Source organism: Poecilia formosa, unplaced genomic scaffold (assembly GCF_000485575.1).
Source record: "Poecilia formosa unplaced genomic scaffold, Poecilia_formosa-5.1.2 Scaffold429, whole genome shotgun sequence".
NCBI lineage: Eukaryota > Metazoa > Chordata > Actinopteri > Cyprinodontiformes > Poeciliidae > Poecilia > Poecilia formosa.
The window spans coordinates 446,356-465,365 of NW_006800368.1; the positions used below are offsets into that span (position 1 = coordinate 446,356).

The 19,010-nt window shown below is 41.0% G+C and overlaps 1 protein-coding gene across 5 annotated transcripts; it reads right to left on the bottom strand.

Moving 5' to 3' along the window:
- Positions 1-932: 932 nt before the first annotated feature.
- Positions 933-17,848, bottom strand: caprin2 (caprin family member 2). Of its 5 annotated transcripts, none has more exons than XM_016663575.1 (21): positions 17,512-17,804; positions 16,823-17,073; positions 16,686-16,748; positions 16,517-16,603; positions 14,071-14,309; positions 13,418-13,500; positions 11,319-11,432; positions 10,441-10,475; positions 10,121-10,351; positions 9,953-9,994; positions 9,746-9,874; positions 8,814-8,898; positions 8,166-8,215; positions 7,915-8,022; positions 7,738-7,836; positions 7,514-7,645; positions 5,119-5,263; positions 4,863-5,036; positions 4,646-4,707; positions 3,700-3,751; positions 933-2,108 (listed from the first exon to the last, which is right to left on the bottom strand). In XM_016663575.1, exons 2-21 carry the CDS (start codon positions 17,060-17,062, stop codon positions 1,537-1,539), a joined length of 2,742 nt encoding a protein of 913 aa, XP_016519061.1. In that variant the 5' UTR covers positions 17,063-17,073; positions 17,512-17,804; the 3' UTR covers positions 933-1,536. The 5 variants fall into 5 exon arrangements, with proteins under 5 accessions (XP_016519061.1, XP_007577218.1, XP_007577219.1 ...); XM_007577156.2 differs by having other exon boundaries at positions 933-2,111; positions 17,512-17,791; XM_007577157.2 differs by having other exon boundaries at positions 933-2,111; positions 4,923-5,036; positions 17,512-17,695.
- Positions 17,849-19,010: the final 1,162 nt, after the last annotated feature.

Sequence of the window (19,010 nt, forward strand, 5' to 3'; positions counted from 1 at the left end):
AATTCTTAAAGCTGGTGAATAAAATCTGGATGATGTTCAGAAAAGCTAAAGTAATTCCTTCTTTTGCATCTTTGCTCGGTGTAGCTGAACAGAAGAAATTATGGGTTTTAAAAATCAAAACTTGTTCTGATAAAAACAATAACTCGGAGGCAAAAAAATAAATACAATACTGGGTTATTTCACTACCAGGAATGTGGTCCTGTATCTCAGAGGCCTCGTTTGTCCAGCTCCATCACAGATTACTTCAGTATTTGTAGGTGAAGGTTGCACCCCACAGTACTTTATGTTCAGTCATTCAGACAGTTTGAGGCTGTAAATTATCTTTTTTAAAAATGTTTAACTTTGAAGAGCTCCCCCTGGTGTCAGAGCTCCCTCGACTCCCTTTGTGGGTAGTTCGCTTTGTTTCCCCATCATTTGCATTTCGTATACAACTGAAATAATCTGATAGTATTCTGATTATAGTTCCACATACAAAACAGCAGTGGTTAACAATAATGTATCTGTAAAACCAGACCTACCCCCACCTGTTCCAGACCACCCACACCATCTAACTCAATGCATATAAAAAGATAACTATCCACAGGTTGACTCCTTGCTTTAACTCAGATCTCCATACTTTGAAGCAGAACACTAGGAAATCGAAAGAATGGTGCTCTTCATAAAGTAATTATGTAGTTTGGAAAAGTAGTGTAGTGCTGTATAAAAAACATGCTCGAATTATTGCTTTATTTAAATGCCACTTCTAAAACTTAGTTCAGCTGTCAAATATGGACATGGGTGCTATTGCATTTACATTTTATAAAGAAAAGTTTATGGAAAAGCTTTAATGGAGAACCAGTTTGGTTAAAGCAGCATAGATCATGTTGAGAGCAAGGCCAAGAATTACAACTGCACCATAAACCACCCTGTAGCCTTTACAGAAAACTAATGACTCAAAGGATACTGCTTATATTTTATTTAGGCAACAAAGGACCTCTTGACACAGTCATGTCAGCAGCACTACCTTCTGATCTCGTGTACACCATACCCACCACCAAAAAACAACTCCTCTCCTTAGCTGTACGTTTTCACATCAGCAGGAATTCTTTAGAGACCAGGCTCCAGCAGAATGATGCCAGTAATGTCCCTGATGAGGAAGTCATTCACTCAACATGGCCTGAAAATCTTTCAAAAGCCATTCAGAAAAAAAAACAAAACACATTTAGAACACTCCATAAGAGTGGCCACCTTGTTGTTCTGTACTTGCAGGACCTGTGGGTTTAACATCTCCGTGACGACAGCTCGGTCCAGCTGAGCCAGCATCAGACAAAAAGGCAAAAGAAAAAATATGGTTGACTACAGTAACTGTATGGATTCATCACAGCCATTTTTAACTTCCCAAATGGAAATGGCTTTGAGCATACACAGCACCATCTAGTTGGGAACAGTTTTTGGTTTTCATACATTTGATACACAGGTATGCTGCCTGACCAGTTCTGAAATGTAAGCTGTAAGCAAACCATGCTGGAGGAAGGTGGCCATCTAGCCTTCACCAGTTCAGTCCTGATAAAGCAAGAAGCCTGAAAACGTGCTGTACTTCCACGTGCTGCCATAGATGGCACCACGGTGCAGCCTGAGCCACACCTGGTCTCCCTGGAAAAGAGGCAAAATGGCATGGTTGCTGGCAGTCTCATGATCAGGGGCTCCATCATTGGCATACGCAGAGACCATCACCTCCTCGTTGCGCATGAGGTTAACATAGAGTGGGACGCTGATGGCCAGCTTCAGGATGTGAAAGATGAAAACGTACGTTCCGTTCGCAGGACAGGTGAACCGACCAATGTGGGTGTCGTACATCTCCCCCAGGTTGCTATGCAGTTGGTCGAACACAATGGGCTGGTCAAGGTTGCCGGGTGCAAAGTTGGCGGTGCGAGAGGCAGTGAAGGCCACACGCAGTGGCTGCGAGAGTGGGTAAAGCGGCATGGGGAGTAAGGCTGTAGGCGGATGGCTGTGTGGGGTCAGTGGGACCTCCACTGTCGACACAGATAAGGAATCCCCATGACCAGAGTCCACAACAGTAAAGGCTCCGTCCCGGTCTGGACTGCTCACCTGGGAAGAGTCACTCCAGGCTGCTGCTCAGAAACAAGTAAAAGATCATTTTAGACCTTGAGGACGTCAACATGTTGATGGCAACTTCAGATAAACAGCTGATCTTATATCATCTGATATTTCAGGTAATAGTGAGTCTTATGAAGCAACAGCCTTCATGAATATGGTAGCGTCAGTTTAACACAACACGTAGAGTTGTTTTTTATTTTTAAGTGATGAACAAATTGAGACTTTCTTGCAGATTGTGGAGGAAATATACACAAGTGATTATGAGCAAATTAGAATATTTCATTCATCAATTCCATTCAAAAGAGAACTAAAGATTCATTACAGTCATTGCTTTGCTACTTTCAATAGGGCCTCCAGCACATAAACATATCAGAAAATTCTATTGAAAACTCAATAAATGTCTCTTGCATAAATATTGTGAAGCCTACCCAATTATAGGAAGACAGCTGACCTGCCAAGTGTCACAGTCAGTGACACACCCCACACTGAGGATAGGATATAAAATGCCCTCTGACCTATCCCTGAAAAGGCTGGTTGCTGCAGCAACCATCCCTGAGAAGGTTACTTACAATTGTAGGGTAAAGTAACACATACAACTGAAACTAGAAGTTCACACAGACTGAAAAGAGAGACATTTCTTTCTCACTGTGAAGTTAAAATCACACCAAACTTTTGTTTTAAGTCAGTTAGAATTACCAAAATTATTTCTAAATGAGTGAAAACGCAGCAAAGAATTTTCTAAAGAGATGTTTTGTAGCTTTCAGAAGGGTATTCACATTTGTTCAGTATCAGGGATAATTGTGATTTAAACTGTATAACTTGGATCACATCTTTGAGTTTTCTTTCAACAGTTGAGTTCCACCAGTTCTGTCAGGAGGGATGGGTCAGAACTCCAGCAGTCAGATTTGTAGGCCTCCTGGCTGGAAGCACCTTTTCAGATCTGCCCACAACTTCTCCACAGGACTGAGGTCAGGGCTTTGTGATGCCCACAAAAACACCTTATGCCACTTTGTAACCACTCTGACTGTATGCGTAGAGTCATTGTCCATTCGGAAGGCTGGCGGGAAAAACCTGCAGGCCAGCCATCATTTTGACAAATTACAATTCACACACCTGACCGCTATGTGTAGTTGAAAATGTCTGCTCACCTGCATAGCGTGCATCAGAAAGGTAACTAAAAATCATTCACGAAAAGAAAAAAAAATTCCCCAGGAGTATCATCTCTGAACTGGACACCGAGCTAAACGCAGCTTTTAAGTGTTTAATGACTCTTTGCAGGAGTTTTCAGTTAATCAGCTGATTATGGTGTGGCACCATAAGTTTCCATTAATCATCTTTCTCACAGTATTCTAATTTTCTGTGACACTAAATTCTGTTTTTTTTTATTTTTTTTTTTTTTTATTAGCTGTAGACAAAATCATCAAAATTACAAGAAACAAAGGCTTGGAATACATCCCTCCATGATGATTCTAGAAGAGTTTCACTTGGAGATGACTGGCTAGACATATTGCATTTTTATACATCATAATTTTTGAGATGTAATTCAGCAGGTAGAGGGAGATCATGCTGGAATGAGGAATGGATTTTGCCTGAAGTTCTTACCAGAGCTGTGCCTTCCTCCTCCTCGCCTGTATACATGTTGATATCCTGAGTCCTGAGAAGAGAACAAATGCTTAGGGGGCGTTGAAGAAGATTTTAAGTTATAACATCTAATAAAGAAACTCTTTGGCTCGATCTCCTTCTGATTCCAGGTTCTCCCGGCGGGCCACGTGTAGCCACACAAAAACAACGAGTGCAGACGTCACAGAATTGCAGTTTAATCCAATAGAAGACAACGCATAAAATTACAACAGAAACTGCAGAACAACAGAGACATACATTCATTTACCTGACATAAATGGAAAGATGGATGAAAGAAAGAAAAGCAAAGACGTGCAAAGGTGTCTTTGGAGAATTGCGAGAGCAAATCTAATTTGTTACTTCTGTGTAGAAAGTTTTATAGTAAAAGACGTATTCTTATCTTTAATTTATTCAAATAAGGCGTATCTTTGCTCCTCCAACCAGGAGCTATCTCTGACCCTCTCTCTAAAGCCAGGAACTCCTGTTGTGTTTACAGCTTTTCACAGATGAGTATGAAAAGCTAGAACTTCTCCTGATTTTTTCCCACACAGACAAAAGGCAGTTCAAAAGATCTTAGCAAACCATCTGCTGTAACTACAGGTAACATAAAGATCAATAGGCCAGAATAATTTACTGATTTTAAAACTATAATTAGGCCATTTCAATCAAGACATGTTAAGTTTTAAAACTAGTATACTTTAAATTTATTTTCTTAGCAGGGGGGGAAAAATCCATGGAGAATGATCGACAATGTCAAACATCAACCTAAAATGTTTGCATGAATCTAAGGAGAATGGTTTTGTTTGCCCTCAGAATCAGTTGGATATGTCCTTCTGATTGGTCTAATAAGATGGATTATCTCTATACCCGTTTGGGATGCATTCCATCAGAGTTCATCTAGGATCACAAAGCTTAGATACTGACTTACTCTAGCTGGATAGAGAAGAGGAACAGACTCCCTGAGGTGAGCGGGAGGGATGTAGGATCCTCCTGAAAAGAAGAAATCAACCAGGGAAACCTCAGGAAAAATCATTTTAACTTTTAAAGAACAGTCATGTTTATTGCATTCCTTAATCAGAACAGATCATTGAGAAGTTAAACATGCAGGGTGGGGGAAAGAAAGGAAGTGAGCCGAGGCTGGATACCTCTGTGCCAACCAGAGGACCGGTGGTTATGAGCCAGTCCCTTGCCACCACGTGCCATACCTCTGACAGATCCTCTACTGTAGGACTGACTGCTTCGATTCAAACCTCCACCTGTCTGGCCAGGGGACAGGAACATCTGTCCACCGTTAACAGCCGAGTATTCTGACTGATACACTACGTGGAGAAACAAATTCCATGCAGTAACAAAGTGATGAATTTTGCCAATACTTTATAGGCTGCGTGAGTCTGCACATACCCATCTGAGGCTCATCATCTGGGGGTGCAAACTCCGGGGGTGTTTGGGTGCTGGCGGTGCTGTACTTGAGCCCGGAACAGACTGCAGTGTGGGATTTGAAGTGCAGTTCTCCATTTTGGGGTGGAGATGTGGCCACCTTGAAGACCTGCAGAAAATATGAAATTGACAAAAGAGGGCTGAGGAAATTGGTCAAGGTTTTCTGTGGGGCCCTAAGAAAAATTCAGTTTTGGGCTGAAATCAAAACTCAGATGATTAGATCATTCACACACCTGCTATAAACTTATTGCATCTCTGACAGTGCTGTTCTCTCTATATCCTTGTATCTTATAGAATATATTCATCAGTCTTCCAATTTTTCAGCACCCATTTTCAGAACTTTGGGAGATCAGTGATGAGCCAAAACCAGGCCTATCATGATCAATTTTGCTTGGCAACAAATTTTCCTAGACATTATTGCAGTAAACGATAATATTGTCATTTGAAACAATTGTTAATAGCATAAAATTTGCATAACAATGCAAATACACCCTCTCAGAGGCCAATAAACTAATTTCGAAAGAACACTAGAACTGGAAAACCTTTTAAATATAAAAAATTGTGAGTGGAGTTTAGAGGGTTTGCATTATGCACTGTTCACATTCTCATCCTCTGGTGATGGAGGTGGGGAGAAACCTGTATTGGTACATTTTAGGTGCAGATATTGTTTAGTTGCTACCGTTTTACAATGTAGCGGCTCCAAAGGGTTCAGTGGTTCACCATGGTCAGTCGGTTTGAATCCAAAATGATCCCTGACTGCAACCGTCACGTTTGGCTTCTAAACCTGCGTTTTCCTGGCTCACTCCTCCTCACCGAGCTTTATGCTACGCTCTGTGGTTGGAGACCAGGAACCTGGCAGGTAATTGAGGTAATGGTCACACAGTGGTGGGAGACATCGCTGCTCCCTCCCCTTCATTTCCTATGGCGTTTGAGTTCGTACACGTAGACGGGCACGAGGCCAATGATGCGACACAAGAAAGTTGAAAATAATTCAACTTTTGTCGCCGTCATCGCTACTGTGTACAGAGTTCATCTGAGGACTTTAACTCCCCGTGTACCGAGCTGTTACCAAGAAAACAAGAGTAACTGGAGTGAAGCTTTTGTCAGTAGAAAGAGAAAGACATGACAAAAAACAAGCAATATTATTGCCTTCATTTTATTATAAACTTCATTTTAATTTATCAGGTGATCAATTGATTTATCGTTTAATCGCAACAAGCCTAGCCAACACATGTAAAATCAATCTTATCCACCGATTTCATCTACCTCAATAAAGGTTTAAAATATCACCCACTGTCCTCTTCTGCTCTACAGTGAGAGGTTTGGCTGACAGACCAGCCCACCAGGTCATGTCTGCATGTTTGCAGTTAATAATCACTACAATTATTAACTGCAGCAACTCGGCCAATTTCTTGCTATATTTAGCGGCAAAGAAATTTGGCATCTTCCAAAATCGGAACTGGCAGATAAGGCATCTTAAAGATCCGCAATCAGTGATTGGCCTGAAAACTTCAAGTTTACGGGGCCCCCTAGTAACCCTGGAGCCCTAAGCAGCCATGTAATTTGCTTATGCCTTGGCCTGGCCCTGCTTCTCAGAACAAATGACTTCTCACAAAACTAGTGAACATGCCCAAAGTATAAAATGAAAAATGAGGTGTAAAATCATTGATCTTACAATATTGGGGCTTGGAAGAAGATGGCTTCATAGAAACAGAGCTTTGGTGAAAGGACAAAAGATGAAACGGAGGCAGATGAAGCTCACTGTAGCCTGGAGGATGCAAGTCTGACCCCTGAACTTAAGGTCACAGTACAAAGTGTGATAGAAAAGGATTAAAGCCTACATTTGTCTCATTTCAAAGATGCTTTAAATAAATAAAAAAAAGAGAGAGAGAGAGAGAGAGAGAGAGAACAGCGAAAACTTAAAAGTCTTTTCAGGTTTTCATATTTTGAGGGACGGAGAGACTATAAATCTCTTGTAAAGTTGTATTAAATTATTCTAGACCATCATTAAAGCCAAAACCATCCTCAATTTGTTCTCTGTAAACCTCATCACCAGGAATAATATGTGTCTATATATATATATATATATATGTGTCTATATATTAGTATATGTGTGTGTGTGTGTGTGTGCGCGAATAACTCCAAAGTCTCAGAGTGATGAAAAAGGGACCTCCAGAGTGCAGGACAGTGAATCAGTCAGTGAATCAGACTCAGCAGCAACTGATGAAATGGAATAGAAATATCCTTTATTGTCCCAGAGTGGGGAAATTTTAGTGTTACAGCAGAATCAGGGTATGTAGGTTCAAAAGTCTTAGAGATATACGACAGAGGTTAGTGGATTAAGTTGTGAAAAACTTACAGAGTGAAACTGAGGCGTAGTGAGAGCTCGCCTCATGGGAGGAGTAGAGAAAGAGTCTCCTTGAGGTGGAGTGGAGGTGTTGGATCTCAGCCCGTTACAGGGAGACTGCTTTCCTGACTCGGTTCCTGGAGTCTGAGAAAGATTCAATGTGTTGGTGTTCATTTATTAATAAATAATGCTTTAGAGTCATTTTCTGTCAACTTGACCTAAGAAGTCTACTTTACACATGGACAGTTCTTCTCTTCCTGGTCTGCAATGGTAGCCTCCACATGGAAAAGTGGTGGTGAGGAATACCCCTTTCTGTCAGCCAGCTTTAGTGACTCCTACAACAAGACGACGATGTAACCAGAGTAAAAGAAGAAAATTCTGAGCCAGTTTGGTGTAAAAGCATTGGAACTTACTTGGGAGTGGTTGTTTGAGGAAGGCTCCAGGGCTCTAGTCTCCACATTTGGATCCCCAATTGTCACACTGGCTTTGTGCTCCTTCAGCCTGGGAGGTAGTGGGGTAGACTGAATGTGGAAAACCAAGAAATTAAAATTATTCTATAACATATGGATAATTACAGAAGAACAGGGCACACACTAGAGTGCCCTGTTATACAAATTAGAGTGACCAACACATTAATAATACAAATAAGAAAATACAATCTTACATGCATTGTTTTGGCCAGGATATCAGAAGGGCTTCTCAAGCATCCCTGGGCTGGTTGTTGGAAAAAATTAAAGAACAGAATAGGTTCAAATGATAAAAAGATGTCATCAATTTCAGCCCTAGCGATCAACACTATGGTTCCTCATCTTAATAGATTCTGGTCCTGCTCACTTTGAATTGCCCGTCTAAGAAAAATAAAATACAGTGTCAAATAAGACCGATCTATCCTAATTGTGATACACCAGATATTGAAAACAGTTGAGTAAACTGTAGCAGCAGGTGGTTTTACAGACAAAACTTAAGATCACAAGGACTGTGGGAGGATAATAACCTGGCAGCTGGACTGTTGACTCCAAGAGAAGAACTACCAGAATACTACCATGTTTCTTCTTAAACTACCAGACAAAGACTCCATGAGGATGATACGAGGGTCTGACATCCACCCAAACAGTTCCCCTACATCATCATAAGTCGAAATATACCATTTATGCCCACAAAGAATGTATGCAAGCTTCTGACCACAACAAAACCTAAGCACAGCACATTGCTACTATGGCATTTTTAATCATTAACCACCCATAAATGTGATTAAATCAGTGTGAAAAATGACAAAAACAACCACAAAACTGACTGGCTGTGTTTCTGTTACCTAGAGGAGAAAGTGCTCCAGATGAGCGCCTATTTAGCTTGGGAGTACCGTTGGTCACAGAGGTCTCACCATCTAGGAGGGAGTCCTGTAAACAACAGCTGGTTTATTTACCAGTGAATGATGAGACACCAGACCCAACAGGTCAGATGATCTGAAGGGAGTTAAAGCAATCTGGATTCTATCACACCTCAGCAGGACCGCAGGCTGACGGTCACTTTGCCATGGCGCATTGATAAACATGAACATTATTTTCAGAAGCTTGATATTAGTGTTTAAATTATCCTTTTTATAATCGGTATATAAAATTTACATTTTCTGAGACACTGCATTTTGGATGCTCATTTTCAGCCAAGTGTAAGAATCTATATAAAAACAGAAAGATTCACCTTTATGAAATTAATGACCAAACATCTAAACATTTTTCAGATGTTTTTTAGGATGTTCTGGTATATGCATCTCTTTAACAGGTGCTATGATGAAGAGGCATTCACTTCAGTTCATTTATCACTCAACTTGCTGATGCTAATATGTAGTTTTAAACTCCAGCAGGCTGACTTAATGTGGCCCAACTCAATGCTATAGTGATCAGTTTGATATACTCAGGTTCCAACAAAATCTTCCCTCTCCTCTGGGTAATTTTGGTCATTTCACATATTACCAGTAAAACAATTACTAGTATTATTCTCAAACTAGAGTACTGATGTTCTTTATGTTTACATGTTCAGAGACCAGTACACTGTGTGCATGATACATTCATTAGAGCTATAAACAAGTTCCAGTTTCTGCAGCTGCAGTTTCCTGAACTGTTCAGGAAACTGTTCAGTTGGAGGTTTTCATCTTGTTCTGTCAAGATGAACATCTGCTCACCTTCATTGGGAAACAGGAAAATGAATTATCCCAACTCATTAGATTTACACACAGTTAAAGACCACCTGCATGAAAGTGAAGGAGCCATGGATCTTAGTCATGAGGTCCTCAAGGTGCTGCTTCCGCAGTACGGGGTCTTTGGGTAAGGCAGAGGGGGAGCTGAAAACTTCCACCAGTAAATTCATTTGGTTGGGCTATAGGGAACCAGAAATAGTCTCACAGCAGAGAAGCATGGAGAAAGTTCTTCAGTCAGTTAGATGTTACACACTCACCAACTTGGCATTTTTCTCTCCTTTGGTTTTCTTCTCTTTTCTCTGGAGATAATTTTATAAAGTCGCATAATCATTAGCAAACAACATTTTAGGTGAACTTTAGATATAGAAATTGAAAGAGTCATTTATTTTGTAAGTTGAATCTATTCTGGACATGTTCAAGCTCACCTGTTTGCTTTCAGTAGAGCGTTTTTTAGAGGGGACTTGGACAACCTTAGGTATGAAAGTGGCGGCCCCTTTCCATGGTTTGTTAACTGCAATTTGGGGTGACAGAGGTCCATCTGCGAATTCTGAATCCCAGCTATCTGGAGGCTCCTGCTCCCTCACAGCCTGAAAATCCTCCTTCCAGTTCTGACTGTTCAAAATCTCCAAATCAGTCAGGTAGAGCTTGTTGAAAAGCTGAGGTAAACCCAATAGGTAAGCAGGTTTTTGAGTATAACTGCAGTCACAGAAAACTACACAGGTGAAAAGAGAATGAATGTTTTTACCTCCTTTGAATTTTCTTTAGGCATCGACTTTAAGGCTGACAGCAGGGCACAAAAGAAAAAAAATCATGATTGCAATTTTCCATTTTTGTATGCATAAATGTCAGAAGCAAAAATACAAGATAACTGGACATCTTGTTTCATGAAGAGGTCAAAGGTCTTTGAGTGGAACTGAACAGGAAGGCAATGATCAGGCTTAATTACAGCTACTTCATACCTCAACTGCAAGTATGCCAAGAAGCAGAAAAAGAACACAGACATGTGAAAGTGAAGTATCTACACCCAAAGTGGGTCCTGGAGGGCCGGCATCCTGCAAGTTCTAGTTCTCTCCCTGGTTTAACACACCTGGATCAAATGATGGCTCAGTAGAAGTCCTGAGAAGAACATTGACCTGCTGAGAAGGTTGTTTCTACCACCAGGGAGAGAACTAGAACATGCAGGATGCTGGCCCTCCAGGACCCACTTTGGGCACCTAAAGTATACTGGGTTCCCTTTATGCATACACATACATACATACATACATACATACATACATGTACACACACACCTCTCTTTGTTCCCTCACCTTTTGTATTATTCAAAATTTTGTTGACCTGTTAGTTTTTCAGTCTCCTTGGTCTACTATATTTTCTGGAATAGTCTTCCAGATCCTATGCATTTAAAAGTAAACCATTTTTAATCCTATAAAACACTTTTTGTTGTAGAAATCTGCATAAAAAGCAGACAAAGTTTGACAACAAGGCAAACCAAAAAAAAAAAATCCAGCTCCAATAGCTTTATGAAATCTGAACATACCTGGTTAGAGGCAAATATGGGCCCCGAGTTTCTAAAAATGTTGAAGTCCACTTCCTGGTTCAACATTTATGCAACCATGATCTTACCACTCGGGTTGGCTGAAGTCGGAGACAACTCTGGAGCCTTGGTGGGTGGAGGTGGGAGACAACTGAAGAAATTGTACTTCAACAGTCTGATGAGCTCATCTTTCAGCAGCTTATCTGAAGTAACACAGACAGGTTACCAAAGGCATACCAAAATTTTCAAAAAGTTATGATTTTAAAACATTAAAAAGCTTCTAGCATAGTGAGCCAATGATTTAATTCTATAAATATCACAGCATGGTAACTTTGGTTGAGAGTGCCACCTGTCGCTCTCCACAGGGCAACAATGTTTGAAAACTACATTTGAAATGCCACTTACAGCAAAAACATGATTTATCCATCAGTGAACCTGCCTAATCCTTGTAGGGTAGTAGTGTGTGGACTAGTGCACATCCCCAGCTGATGCAGCTGGTGCAAGATGCAGAATAGACTCTGGACACATCACCAGTCCACACCAGTGGACAACAACCAAAACACTACTCCAGGTATGTTTTTTATTAATATTACAGTTCTATTCCTGAGCTGTCCACCAGAAATCCTGCCAAGTCTGGTGGTCAGTGCAGTTCACCAGCAGCCCACAGTGTTTTTGTTAAGTAAAGAAAAGTTAAGGTACAAATTCAGAGGTGCACGAGTAGGCATCATAATTTTTAAATAATATCATGTGAAGCCAATGGGCAGGTGTAAGCACAGTTGGTGAGCATGCCCTCATGCCTAGTTCAATGCATCAGTTACAAACTGATCTTAGTCTTTCCCATTACTGTTCCTGATGTGCAAAAAACAATAGATGGAAAAAAAACAACAACAACAAAAAAAAACCTAAGCCTGGTTTGGGGAGTTGGGGGCAAAGCCTGGTGGACAACCAGGCTTATAATATAAAGAGAGATACCCTGGATTAACATCATAATATGATGTAATGCTCAAAGTCATTTACATCCCTCACTGCCTCTTAGGAAAATGCAAACTTCATGCAGTAGATCATGTTCTCTCAGAAGTTTTTCTTCTTTCTTTTCTGATTAAGGAGACACCAGTCAGCTCATTCCTCTCCAGACATTTATTAGATGCATCTACACAGGATTACATGGTGGGTCTAAAGTCATGATGCAATTTCTTATCATTCAAGACAAGAGTGACTGCACCTTATAATCAGACAGATGCAGGCGGACTGTGTATCTGATTGCGTGCATTCAGGGTCAAGATAACCCAAGATCATCCCTAACCCTAACCCAACAGTAAAATCAAACTTCAATAAGATCAACGAGATTGTGCTTTAATGTTTTGTGTCATGAAACCTTGCCTTAAATCCAATTCCTTTTTGGAATTAATCAAGAAAAAACAAAAGCAAAAAAAAAAAAGGGCAAGAAAACAGAAAAACAAGCCTCCCGAAAAAAGGGGAAAATAAAAACTTCCGCAAGCCGGAAAACTTTAAAAAAAGGAAGTCTAAACATTTTGAGTAATTGAATAAGACCCAATGCAAAATACTTGTATTAATATTGTTTTAATGCCAAATTATAGAAGGTAAATTAAACCTGGGCGAATTCCAAGAGCCTGTTGTGAAAAAGAGGAGAGCGACTGTTAACGAGCGTGGTCAGTGGGAGCCAATTTAAGCTCCGGTTGCTAATAAGTTAGTTTATGGAATGAAGTGAGATGGGACAATTGGTCAAAGGTCATTAATCCCAGATGACTCTCCTCTCATAAATCCAGCTAAGAAGCTTCTCCCCGAATTCTGCTGTGGGCTATAGCTGGATCAGGTATCGACTCTCCTACCAAGAAAAGTACTTGCAACGACGACAGGGATGTTTGTGCAGAGCAACCTTCTCCACCAGTTCCAGCTGCACCACAGGTGAACATAACTCTGGTCTACATCATAGAAAGCTGATTCCGTCATGTCCTGACCCATAAAATTTTGTAGACATGAAGTCATCATCCTTCCACAGCCCCTCCTTCTGAATTATAAAAATTATCTTTAACATGGGATCATGAGTTGAAACATCAAGTACGCCATTTAAAGTCTGGTTATTCTACGAAAGCAAAACAAGTGTACCTTAACACAAATCTCAAAAGCCTTTTCCCCAGACATAATTATCTGTCGTAGTACAACTCACATGTGGATCCAGCCACAGGTTTGTCTTTTCCATCCAGAAGGTCTATGTAGACTAGGGCAGCTTGGTCCATCTGCTCCGCCAAGCTGCAGCACAAAGCAAAGAGGAGCTATAAGATGTCAACAGGTGGCATTTCAGATAGTTTACACTTTTCTGCAAAACCAACCTATGGGGGAAGCTACTCTATATTTGAAATTGTTTGAAACATGAATTACAGAAAATGTTTTCCTTTCAGCTGCAAGAACTAAGCAGCTTGAAGATTTGGGGGGGGGAGTGGGAGGGAGGCCCACATTCACAACTACTAAAATCTATTTTGTGACAAATACAAGGAGCTGTATTAAGAAGTCAATACTCCGTGCTGTGTCACATACACAGCTCCCAATCATCTAGAATAAAACTGGAATAATTACTTCCAGAATCTTGGCTGTCAGGCTGAAACAAGAGTTATTTTGGTCAACAACAATAATGTTCTGTGTTGTTTTGCCTTCTTGAGGGGTCAACCACAGGCCGACAAACTTTTCAACCTATACAGTTGAAAAGTACCTGCAACTACACTAAATTAAGGACATTCTTTGATCATTTTTGTAGTATGGCTGTGGTTGTTCAAAATAGTGAGTATAGAAAATGAAAAGCCATGTCTAAGAGTGGCACCTCACCTCATTCTGCCATCCCTTTTGACCCCCACCATAGCAGCAAGCTGGTCCAGGCTGTGCAGCTGGTGAGCTGGGATGTAGGGTGCATGATTGCATCCTGCCATGACGTCTTTCCTTATGTGCTCCTGCTGTAGGCCACCAAGAAGGTGTTGAAACTGAAGCACCAGGGCCAGATGCCTCCTCTCAGTCTCCATCTTTGCAATTTGTTCCTTTTTAACCACCTTCCTCTGGGTCTTCAGCAACTGCAGGCAAGATGTTCACTCATTGTCCAGGAACAACAGAAGAAAATGGCTTTTGGGCTAATTCTGGCGCATTTACAGAAATGTTAATGTGCATGGTCGATACCAAAGAAATTAAACTCTACAGAAGAATTCTCAATGTCAATACTATTCATATTCATCTCATTTTTCCCCAAAACTCAATAATGGTTAGGTTTTCTTTTAGTGGGGGTGGGGGACATATTATGCATTCAGGCACATTGTGCTATAAAATGGTACCATCAAGTAGCTATGTTACCTTCAGTTATAAAAATGATGTATATATCAGAAACATCTTAAAAGAAACTTGATTTCACAACTGTATCCAATGTTTTGATTTTGGCTTCTGTTTCTTTAATAACATCATGGAGAGACTCCCCATTCAGTACATCATAACAAAGTTGTAGTTGTTATGACAATTCTGTTGCAACAGTGTTGTAGTTCATATGATAAGCTCAGCAGACATGCAGTTCCACCAGGTGTTTGTTAAGTGCAGCCCCCACAGGGTGGAGCTTGGCTGGGGACTGATGCTCTAAGGTGGAGTTTTGGAACCAGCAGGGTTGTTTGCCCTGGGCGCCAAAACAGGATAGGATTTCCTTTGCAAACATGTAAGCAATTAACTTAAAGTGCAACTAACCCACCTCTTGCTCGCCGACAGGTGGAGATAGGCAGCAGCACTCCTCCCGACCCCAATGAGATAACAGCGTAAGAAAATGGATGGATGGATGGATGGATGGATGGATGGATGGATGGATCTAACCCTCCTTTGAAAGCATAACCTGACAAATCTGATATATATTTTTTTAATTCAGCAAAGTGGACGGAGCCAAGGCTGAATGTGGGGATGAGAGAGGGGTAAGTAGGCCTGTGATCAGGACAAAAGAAGCACTGAGTCACCTTATCTACTTTGTTGCTATATTTATCAATTTTTCAGAATCCTAGTGACTTTTTTAAAACAGCAGCTAGTGATAAATCTAGAAACTGTATTGTTGGTGACAACGCTCTGCAGCTCAGCTTCAGCCTGTCTGTCTGTCCTGAGCTAGCAGCGAGAGTGGCCATTATCCTCCATTATTAGCCTCCATTAGCTTCTCCTCCTGCCTCAGTCTGACAGTCAGCAGTTCAACACCAAACCTTCACCAACAGTCAGAGCAGAGCAGACCCATTCCACTCTGTGTCCACATTGCAAATACTTGTAAAGCTGAGTAAAGCTATGTCATGTCGCTATTCGCCATAGTGACACTTGCTACAGCTCTTGACTTACCACAAGGCAGGCGGCAGAGGGAGAGAGAGGGATTGGGAGGGGATTGTACTGTACTGCTGCAACAAGAGGAATATTCAACTGCCCAAAAACAGTTTGACCCATGAGCCCAGTAGTAAAACAGTTTTAAGCTAAATAATGTCAAACTAAAATGATTGCACAAAAATGTAAAAAAAAATTGCACAGAAACAAAAATAAAACCTTACACAAGCTATTTAGTTTATCAGCCAAAAAAGTTGATTTGGGAGTAAGTTTCACTTCAAAGCTGCAGTATGTAATTTTTATAAAAATGTTTTGTTAAAACTGTCACCATGTCAGGACAGTTTGTTATGAGACAGATTATCTATCTGAAAAGATTGCTCTCCTCCACCTTCTCCCTGAGTCACTATTGCCATCTGAAGAAACGCACCACTCCAACCAGAAACAACCAATCAGAGTCAGGAGGAGGGTCTTAGCGCTGTCAATCACCCTTGTGAAACAACTTACTTTTCCAGAAAAACCACATGTCCAACATCATTGGTGGCTATGCTAACTAGCCTGAGCAGTCATAATAAGATCTGCTGATGGGGAAAAGCTGCAGCGGTAGCAGAAAACAAGAATAAAGGGATGGAGGAGCAATGCCACACAAGACTGATTGACAGGGCTTTGTCTCGCCTCCTGGCTCTGATTGGTTGTTTCTAGTTAACCCTGGGAGGAGTAAGAGCAGCAGTGTATCCTAAACACATACATTTTCTCACAATTTATGTTTCAGACCATACTGCCATAACAGTGGCAATAGCAACAAAGGTGTCAAAAAATATTTTTCATACAAATTACATGCATATCAATATATTGAAATTCATGGTGGAATGTCAAAGTGTTAATTTATCAAGTTCATGAGATACAAAAGTAGCTCCCCAACACCCTGGAACTGAGCAAACATAAAAACACTTACATTCTGGGTAAGACCATCCAAGGTTTTGTGCAGCTCCCGTGCAAACTCCAGGTTATGGAGCACCTCGTCATACTTCTCTACAGCAACCTACAGTATACTCATCTGAATACATGGAAATAAGAACTTGCAATTTTTTCAATTTCCTATTTGCTTAGCAACTTGGTCTCACCATCTGATCTTTGTTGAGCACCTCTCCCAGGCTCAGCCTCTTCTGGTAGTCCTTCAGCTTCAGCTGAGGATAAATAAGATGCATGATGAACAGTGCAGGAGACCCCTTTCACCTACTACACAGCAAAGACACTTTACCTTCTTTTTCTCCAAGTTACGGACTTTGTGCTTCAGGCAGATGAGGCCATCTTCTATGTATGTTTCATAGCCATGGTAGGCTGTGGACATCTCCAGACTGACCAGAGGGCTGGTCAGCCCCTCTGGCAGGTTCTCCACCTTCGGGCTACTGATAGTATCCAGCTGCTCCCCCTGCCTGTCCTCCCCATCAGCAGAGTCCTGGGTCACAGCCAGGGTATGGGATGGAGACAGCTGCACCATGATGAGAACTCCTGGAAGAGGAGGAACAGGGTAACAGAAGGAGGAATGAGGAGCTACTGGTCTCAACCCGGGGAGGCTGAGCGCAGTCTGGGCGGCTGCCAGAGCAGTGACGGTGCATTTACAGACACTACAGAACCGCAGAGAATAGGAGCTCAGAACCTAACAAAATACACAGAAATGCGGTAAAAACTGTCTTTCTATCCAGCTGACTCTCCTGGCGGCTGGCTCAGATTCATGCCGTCAGAAAGAGGAAATTAGGTAATCGGTGAAGCAATTAAAACTCCATTTGGGACCAACTATGCTTGGCTGCTGTCAGCTTTCATGTGAACTTCTTTAGATATTCCACACATCAAGCGCGAGGTAAACTTTCTCCACATGCTTTGATCATAGCACGTCACAGTTTCCGGAGGAAGCTAGGCTAATTAAGAACATAAAACAAACAACCGCACCTCGCGCCTGTCCGCTCCGTCAGAGACGCCGCTTCAACTACACTCCCACAGGGATGTTTGGGAACACGGAGGTCATACCGTGCCGGCCCATACCTTTATATACTCTGCCAAAGGCGGCAGCATCCACCCGGAACACATCCGGTTCAAGCACCTGATTCTCTGGAAACTTCAAGTTGATTGTCCCCTTAAAGGTAACACGTTCATAATGGAAAGCACATTAAAAGCCCTGCTTTTGGGGAGCAAAACTCATAATCTGAAAAGTGAGATAGAAAGCACATTATTCCAATTCCAATTAAATGCACAAATTCCCACTACAATCGAATAATGCAAATAAATGCGAATAAAGAGCACAAAAAGAGGATCAAAGATGGGAATTTAAAAGAGGAAGTGACCATGTATCTCCAGGTTTACACTGAGCAACAAAAATAGTTCATCTCCCACAAGGAAGTATTTTACATTGTCTTACAAGAGACAATAATATATGCTTTGAACACTTTGTCATATTACAATCATAAAATGTTTTTTTTTTCTGATAGACTACGTTATCCCATAACTGTGAAATTAAAGACAATCATCAATTATTTTCAAAATCTTTTACAGATACAGATCTAAAGAAAGTCAATGTGTGGGTGCCCTTGAGTGAATTAGAATACAGATAGTAAAAGTAAAAATTGCTGCTAACATTAAATATGCGCTCAAGGCTCTTGTAGTGAATATATATTTATATAAAAGCTACTCTTTGACCCAGCCGTCTCTCTCCTTGGCAGAAGGTGGATCTTCATTTCAAGCTCAGGTCCTCTACCAGAGTCCTGGGAGCTTGAGGGATTTTTGCAGTATCCTAGCTATTCCTAGGAGTGAAATCTTTTGAAATATTGCAATAATTAATCTTTGATGATCGCACTGATGTTCGCCAGACCACTGCTCCTTCTGTGCGTTTTGTAGCCTGTGGATAGTGGATTTGGAGTGGAATCCACCATGTGTGGTGAAGAGCTTTCATGTTTTAACCTTAGTGGTCTGAATTGCTTCCCTTGGTGAACTTTTAACCCCATTAGAGTTGCTGATTACCGGCAAAGCATAGCTGTTGATTGCCTGGACACTGAGCTGACTTATCAGAACTTGCTTTACTCATTTATTTAGCTGTTGCTGCCAAATAAATAGTTACTTGAATACTTGAGTAACCTTTCCACCAAATATTTTTTACTTTTTTTTTTACTCTTACTTGAGTACATTCTTGGATGGATACTTCTTGCTTTTACCTGATTAAAATATGTTGACGTAGTGCCTGTCTTAGTTTTTCACGTTTTTTGACTCCTTTACACCCCTCTACTGGATATGAAATATCCAGTAGAGATATGAAATCTCTACTGGATAGAGATTTCCAGTAGAGATACCGCGTTTCAATACGCGGTATTGTAACGCGTTACAATACCGCAATTCTTTCCTTGAGGTCTATTTTCATAGTGTTCCCATTCCTGAATTTTTATTTCCTTTATCTTTTT